The sequence below is a fragment of the Mya arenaria genome, chromosome 1 (genome assembly GCF_026914265.1).
Source record: "Mya arenaria isolate MELC-2E11 chromosome 1, ASM2691426v1".
Lineage (NCBI taxonomy): Eukaryota > Metazoa > Mollusca > Bivalvia > Myida > Myidae > Mya > Mya arenaria.
In genome coordinates, this window is record NC_069122.1 from 40,517,478 (window position 1) to 40,526,224 (window position 8,747).

Here is an 8,747-nt window from a genome sequence, read left to right on the forward strand (position 1 = left end):
AATAATTGGGTCAGTCATACATGCATTTCCGTCTGTGATCAATACAGCTGAGTTGAATAGGCCAACATAATGTAGAATATGGTGTAATCTAGACAGGTAAACTTAACCCCAGAAGTCCGTGGTAAGAAAATGAAATAGACTGCACAAATTGCTATCTGCACCTGATGGGGCTCGAACCCATGACTTCTCGCTCTCGCTGTCAAAGCTAGCTCCATAGCGAGACAGTATAAATACTGTTATAAACATGTCTAATACCCGGTTACACATTCCCCCTCCATTTTGAAATTCGTCCTCGAATCTCGGAGAATAAGGTCAAATTGTAATGACTTTGAGGCTTATCTTGCAATGCAAGTCCGTCGTTGAGCGCCAAATGTAACATACTGCGCAAATTGCTATGTGCACCTGTCGGAGTTTGAACACATGATCTCTCGCTGTGCAGGCGGACACTTTGCTGCGTCTAAATAAATACAAGCCCCAAAGCGAGACAGAATAAGTGCCACTATTCACATATCAAACACTTTCGTATTGGATATGTTGATAAAGCAAACTATTTTGAAATATGTTGATAAAGCAAAAATAATTAGGCATGTTATTTTAGATAATCCCTCGAAAGACTGATTTGTGTACATGTACAGTGTACATACCATAGTAGTAATGCACATGTAACTTAACATATTAACATTTTACCATAGAAGTTCTGTCCCGCAAAAAAGATTATCGTTTCCACCTGTGAAATCATTACGGAACATAAGGGTTATTGTGGCATAATTGCCTGAGGAAGGCAAGCACTTGCATGATGACGTCATTTTTACGAAAATAAAAACAGCTTACGATAAAAATATTCACATTAACACTTCATTCCTTAACGATGGTTGTTGTTTATCAATTTCACATTATTTCTGTATAACGTGCAATGGCATTTCCCACCGAAATTGAGTGCGTTTGGCAACATGCGAAACTGTAATAAGCAGTAAAGCAGTTTAAACAAAATAAGCAACGATAATTTGATTGATTTTAATGTAGAAGATTTCATGATGGATGGAACAGTTGAAAAAATATTAAATTACAATGATGACAACTTATTTCGGAATTTGGAATTGACATTTGTCATAGTACGTATTTATAATATACTTAACCTCGGAAATTTAAAAATAAGCAAATAAATAAGGAACTATAACTTCGCATTCTGTTGTATAAATTGCAGGTACGATAACTGTTCTAATTTACCCACCGTTGAGAACAACGTGAGAAGGAAAAAAGAGAAAATGCTCTTGAATAATCTATTTATTTTAGCAGAAATGAAGATTAAATAAATGTAATTATAAGTTTTAATATTCGACATGTAGCATTTTATTGGGGTATGGTATGCAATGGCGCAATTCAATATGCTGGTGGAGCCCTTCGGACTCCACCCTATTTGAACAGTCCCATTGCATACCAGACCCCTATAAAATGCAACATGTCGAATTTTAATCCATAATTGGTAGGTAAACATTTAAAGAAGAAAACATTTTAAAGTATTTAAGGGATTTAATGAATTTAAATGGACCTATTAATGCAAGTAAAGTGAAATTAGTTTTACCGTTGATGACACCTTCCGCGTTTTTGTAACGAGTATTACCTAGAACTGTACTGGCTGATTACATTCAGCGAAGTTCAAACGGCGTTGAGGCAAGGAAATGTTTTGTTAAAAGGTTATGTTTTACTTTATCGATGTGGAGTGTTGATCATTCCAGCGAAATGGTTAGGGTTATTCAAGCCCGGATTTTTTAATCGTACAGCTTGTCTTACAGCTCGTGTCTTAAAAACACTTTTATTAACGCACGCTTATTCTGATTTTGCATCATACACAATATCTGCCGTATAGTGACCATGTTAGTGCACTAGCCGTCGAAATAAAAAAAGATGCAAAAAATCACCTATGGTCCCTGGGGTGCGAGGGCATTTGGCGGGGATTTTACCAGCAGTTCGTCCCCGCGGTTATTCGTTGAATTAGAGAAGCCTTCTCTCGGAACATGTCAGACGGTAACACTATACAATAAACACGATTTAATAGAAAGTAAACTATCAAATGAATTAAAACTATGGTTACCAAGATATATGAACATTTAAGTAACGTGGTGTTTGACGTTACATAACGAACGTTTTTTTTGAAGATATTTCTTTACATAAATAAAGTTAAAGCGTGATTAAAACAGGGACAAATTTCAGAATGATATCCGTTAAAGTAATTAAATATGTCCATAGTTTATACTGAGACTAATAGCAGAAAGCAAGGGACATGTTACAAAGTGTGCAGGCTTTATAATTTAAGCGGTTGCACTGACTAGACCGATTCCATCAGATCGTAAGAAGGTGCAACTGGAAATAAAATCTTTACGAGGAAAATAAATGGGATTCCAAAAGAGATACACAGTAATTGATTTTGTTCCTGACTTTGATAGAACTAATGTTTCGTATAGTTAATGAAATCGAACAAAAATATATTTTTCAAATAATACTTACAAGTATAAACATGCTTATTCCGGTAAACAGGCGGTCATTTTTGAGTGAAATTCAGCTGAATATTGATGAAAATGTTCTACTTTCGTTTGTAAATATGCATGTGTTTGATGGGAGAATCGGTTTATAACTCCATAAACAATATACTTACAATATAACCGAAATACGTGTGAACATTAAACATATTTATATGTCACTGCATTCCCCGATTTCTTAAATAAGCCCTCCTTATTGTGATATTGGATAAAATATGAGTCATACTTACTTTTTATGATGATATCCGTTCATTGGTTCTAGCTCGGAAGTGTCACTGTCTCTTTTTATACACATCTCTTAAAAGAGCTGTTTCGCAGTCGTGTCAGAGCTTAAATTGATTCCACGCCGACGTGTTGCCAAATACGGTTCCCGATGGACAAAGATATGTCATGGTCATAATTTGAGATTCGATCACCGATAATGTCTTATATTTGCATGATATGTTTGATAAACAAGGTTTTCGTATTGTTTTCCAGATTTTAACATGCGGAGGTAAGATCGAATTTAGAGCTACAAATAGCGTTGACTAATTACAGATCTGAAATAGGAACACTCTATGTTAATGATTTGTTAAATAATTGAGTTTTTGATGAGGATATTTGAATGTGTTTAAGTTCATGGCCTCTAAATGGAGGCTTCACCACCTTACGGCTGTTCAAAAAAAAGGCTGTCGACACTTCCGTGTTGGAACTGTGCCCTATGTTTACATTTTTAAGAAGTGCTTATTAGTTTTGGTGTGATCCTGTATAGGAACTATGCATAACAGTTATAGTTGCATGCGTCAGAATGTTCTTACGGGGTGTGTTAGCACCGAAGTGTACTTGCTGTGCAATCAGTTCTCAAAATATGCACAAGTCCGATTCGGGAGAAAAGCTCCTGACACCGCAGTTTGCCCAATATTGAAACGAAGTAGTAACCAGCCTGCAGTAGAAGTGTTCTTACACGGTACCACATTCTCCGATTTTTGAAATATGTCCGTTAAATGATATTATCAAATAAAATATAAATCATACTCACGGGTGTTCATGTAAACATAGGGCACAGCTCCACCACGGAAGTGTCGACAGCTATTTTTCTTTGCACCACCGTAAAGTGGTGGAGCTGGCGTTTAGAGGCCGAGAAGTAAAGATGTACTGCATTTACATAGATGTGATGATTATTCTTGTGATTAATTTACATGACTGTTTGTGTTGAGTACATGTATTTGTATTATATGCGCTTGACCTACGCTCCAACCAGCATTATTGGTATTTTAATTATCCGAAAACACTTCATTTTTTTATCAATTTAAATATAACAAATTAAGCCGGGTTAGATTCCTGGCCTGGGTGTATGTGTTTGTTTTGTGGTCACCAAGACTGACAAGTGGGTGTTCTCCGAGTACCCCATTTTCCCCTACAATAATACACTCTCGCGCAACATCGTGCCAACGAGAGTGACTTAGTATAAGCTATCATAGTTTTCTTCACAATCGATGTGAAATATATAACGTTTAAAACAAATCCAACAAATGAAAACATATATTTTTTAAGGCAAAAAAGTATAGGGTCGAGAAAAATACGGTAGATCTTAACCGGGAACTAACATGTGTGTTTCGCCTTACGGCATTCGGAACTCCTCGGCCATTTTTTTCAAAAACAACCTCGGATGTATGCAGGTATATCAGTTGAAGTAGTTCGTAAAATTTTGAATAATATCATTAATTAAATGTAGTGTGTTAGAGTTGTATTTATTGATCTAAGTTTAAATTGATTGCCATTGAATTGTTTTATTGCAAACATAATTAAATATCACAAGAGTTAAGTCACAAAGTTTAACTGCTAAATAAAATTACTACGCGATCTACTTGCTGCGGACTTAAACGTACCACTTTTTTAGTATGTAAACCGTCCAAATACATCCGAGGTTGTTTTTGAAAAAAATGGCCGAGGAGTTCCGAATGGCCTTACGGATTTGCGCTTTACGCGCTTGACCATTAAAGGTATGCAACCTATACGTGTAAGGCAGTAAAACAAAACTTATGTTATTTTTCTTGTTCATATCAGTATCTCTGGGTGCAAAGTATATAGGTCAGTGCGTAAATGCATTATATCCCGAATTGATAACGATTTCACCATCGCTGTAAATTGCATCGGATTTGATAAAAGTGTACTGAATTAAAACATTGCAAAAATTGAACGCTGAGGACAGTTGTATTGCAAACACGCAATGTGCGTGAGCCAAACTTATTAAGACACATAGTATTTTTTTAAGATTTAACTAAGAAAAAAACAAGTTTGTGCATTGGACGCCTTAAACGGATATAAACATGTATATAGGGAGTTACGTTTATATTCCATGGTGGATTGATGGCCCAGTTGGGTTTATAGTCACCGTCGTTGCTCTACTGTACATGTACACAACATATAAACATGGCTACTTTCGAAGGAGGGGAATTAAATGCGACACACCGGTGCCGTTTATGGGTCACTTGAAGCAACTTTTCGCTCTTGGTTCGCATGAGTACGACCGACAGTGTGCGAAGCGTTACGGCGGCGTATGGGGATGCTTCTACGGGAATTACCCCGTCGTCATGGTAGGAGACCCGGACAGGGTCAAGGTAAAAAAAAGTTAAGTCTGAATTTAACTTCCCCTCCCATCTCTTTAATGAAAGCACTGTATTCCTTCCTTCCTTCCTTCCTTCCTTCCTTCCTTCCTTCTTCCTTCCTTCCTTCCTTCCTTCCTTCCTTCCTTCCTTCCTTCCTTCCTTCCTTCCTTCCTTCCTTCCTTCCTTCCTTCCTTCCTTCCTTCCTTCCTTCCTTCCTTCCTTCCTTCCTTCCTTCCTTCCTTCCTTCCTTCCTTCCTTCCTTCCTTCCTTCCTTCCTTCCTTCCTTCCTTCCTTCCTTCCTTCCTTCCTTCCTTCCTTCCTTCCTTCCTTCCTTCCTTCCTTCCTTCCTTCCTTCCTTCCTTCCTTCCTTCCTTCCTTCCTTCCTTCCTTCCTTCCTTCCTTCCTTCCTGTGACCTATAGCAATCAGGGATAATTGAAGCAAACATTTTTAAATGAAAACAAATATTTCTTTTTTTAGGAAATCTTGATCACGCAGTTCTCCAAGTTCTATAATCGCAGCGACACGGTCCAGGTTTCTAAGGTGTGGGAGAACTCGGTGAACAACGCCAAGGGGGTCAAATGGAAGTACCTCCGGGCCATATTACAACCGACCTTCAGCTCGGGGAAGATTAAGAGTATGAGACCCATTCTGAAACGCTGTCTTGATACTATGATTGAATGCCTGGATGAGCGGTTGGAAAAGTCGGAGGACCAGGTTATTGACATGGGTGAACGATTCAAGACGTTGACAATGGACGTGATATGCTCCACGGCGTTTGGGATTGAAGTCGACTCACAGAGACATCCAGATGACCCTTTTGTAAAGCATGCGTCGAACATACTGGACGGAAGTATTACACGAACTGTCCTTATGTTAAACTTCTTGTTTCCAGACATTCAGCCGCTGATTAAATTCCTTTCAAAGGACTTCAATGATCCAGACGCGATGCAGTTTTTAGACAAAACGGTTCGAAAGGCTATTCAAGAACGGCGAAAAAACAACAGCGGCGAGTTTAACGACCTTCTGAAGCTCATGATGGACACGCAAACGGACAGTCCAGACAACGGTGTCTCCAGCGATAAATCATTTGAACAAATGAAGCAAAGCGGGATGAGTGAAAATGACATCACCATTAATGGGATCATATTCCTCGCTGCAGGTCACGAGACTACAGCCGCCTTGCTTGGATGGCTCGCGTACGTTCTGGCGCAGCATCCGGAAGTCCAGGACCGGCTGGTGGAGGAAGTGGATGCTCTGGACGGTCGACATACGACAGATAACATCACGTACGACTCAATCTTAAAGATGGATTTCTTAGAGATGATTATGCAGGAGACACTACGTCTGTACCCACCAGTCGGCCGCTTTAATCGCCAACCCACGAGAGACATCACCATAAATGGCTTTCACTTCGAGAAAGGCATGGACATCACCTTTTCTACAAACGCCATTCACCGGAATCCGAAATACTGGCCGGAGCCGGAAAGGTTTGATCCGGAACGCTTTTCACCTGAAAACAAACAGAAGATCTACCCATATAGCTACATTCCCTTTGGCGGTGGTCCTCGAAATTGTATCGGAATGAAACTGGCGCTCGTGGAAGCCAAGATGGCGCTTGTACGGTTGTTACAGAACTTCCGATTGGAGCGCTCTGACCGCCTTAAGGTGCCACCGGTGGTCGAGAACGCGGGTGGGTTGCTTAGACCACGTGACTTGTATATTAAGCTTGTGAGAAGATAAAGCTTTTGATGAAAATGTTTATTCATGTTTATTTTTCATAGACAGTGTATTTACTAGTTGGGACACTTTGCCTTCTTTGATACACATGACATATTAAACAACCAAAATAACATATATTTTGTATAGGTATGATTAAGCTGCACTGTCACAACAACAGTTGAACACCGTTAATCCGAAATCGTAGGGACCAAACAGTAACTTCGGAATAACGATGTTTCGGATTAACAATAGTTGTTGATTAAGTGCAGCTTTAAGTTTTATATTGTCCTAGATAACAGTAACATTTGCATATGCGTATTTTAATTAATATTAATTTTTGGCACGTTTAGACCACAGGGGAAAATATCAGTCATATTTCATGATTCGTATTATATAACATAATTATATTTTGTTATTGAAGGGTACATGAACAGAACCGTAATAGCTGTAAAAGGTGTATTCCTATACATAGCAGGCTTAAATAGTAATGACATAATAACACTCAATGTCATGGAATCAAAATCTATGACAGTCAGATGTAATGTTATGCATTTGAGCTGGATTTTGCAGCTATTTTGATAAATTTCAATTCATCCCAATTGTACCCATGGCAACAATTACTATGAAACTTCCATGTGATGATATATTTTTTTTTAAATTAATATTATTGATGTTATGATTATTTTTTAATAGAAATAAAATCAATGTATTCAATTTTAATGGAAGACAGACCATTTGAATTAAAATAGTTGTATTGAATTCAGTTTCCCATTGCTTTCATTTCTTCGCCAATTTATAACAAATAGTGGTATTACGAAAAAAATCAAGGAACCTTCAGTCAAGTCATGTACCATCATTCAAGTTAGACACTTTCTGTCAAGTCATGTAACATCAGTCATATAAGTCACCTTCAGTCAAATCATGTACCATTATTCAAGTAAGTCACATCCAGTCAAGTCATGTACCATCATCCAAAAATGCACCTCCTTCAGTCAATTTATGTACAATCAGTCAAGTAAGTCACCTTCAGTCAAGTCATGTTACTTAATTTAAGTAGGTCATCTAAAGTCAAGTCATGCACCATGAGTCAAGTAAGTCACACTCAGTGAAGTAATGTAACATTATCCAAATAAGTCACCTCCAGTCAAGTCATATACTATCATCCAAGAAAGGCTTCTCCTCCAGTCAATTCATGTACAATCAGTCTAGTAAGTCACCTTCAGTCAAATCATGTTACTTCATTTAAGTAAGTCATCTAAAGTCAAGTCATGCACCTTGAGTCAAGTAAGTCACCTTCAGTCAAGTTATGTACCATGAGTCAAGTAACTCACCTTCAGTCAAGTCATGTACCATCATTCATGTTAGTCATCTCCAGTCAAGTCATGTACCATTATTCATGTAAGGCATCTCCAGTCAAGTCATGTACCATCATTCATGTTAGTCACCTCAGTCAAGTCATGTACCATCAGTCAAATAAGGCACCTTCAGTCAAGTCGTTTTCCATCATTTACTAAGGCACCTTCAGTAATGTATCTCCTGTTAAGTCATGCACAATAAGTAAATAAATGCGCATAAAGTAAAATTAAGCACCTTTTGTCGAGTAATGTTCATGCCGTCAAGTTATCTATTATCAGTAAAGCTATGTAGCTTAAGTGATAGATTGTAAGTACAGTCAAGTAATGCACGTTAAGTCATTTTATAAACCTTCAGATATAATATGCACCTTTAGTCAAGTTTGGCCCTTCCGTTAAGTAAGGCACTATCAATGAGGTCATGTAATTTCTGTCATTTCAAAATCAGTTAAGTCATGTATCTTGATCATGTACCGAGATAACACATTCAGTCAAGTTATGCATGTTCATTTTAATTATTTATGTTATGCACGTTCAGTCAATTGGTGCA

At 37.9% G+C, this 8,747-nt stretch overlaps 1 protein-coding gene across 1 annotated transcript; it reads left to right on the forward strand.

Annotated features, from left to right (window-relative positions):
- Window positions 1-4,675: 4,675 nt before the first annotated feature.
- Window positions 4,676-7,565, forward strand: LOC128239593 (cytochrome P450 3A24-like). The gene is made up of 2 exons (XM_052956168.1): window positions 4,676-5,137; window positions 5,604-7,565. The coding sequence occupies exons 1-2, from the start codon at window positions 4,847-4,849 to the stop codon at window positions 6,864-6,866; spliced, it is 1,554 nt and encodes a 517-aa protein (XP_052812128.1). The 5' UTR covers window positions 4,676-4,846; the 3' UTR covers window positions 6,867-7,565.
- The last annotated feature ends 1,182 nt before the right edge of the window (window positions 7,566-8,747 follow it).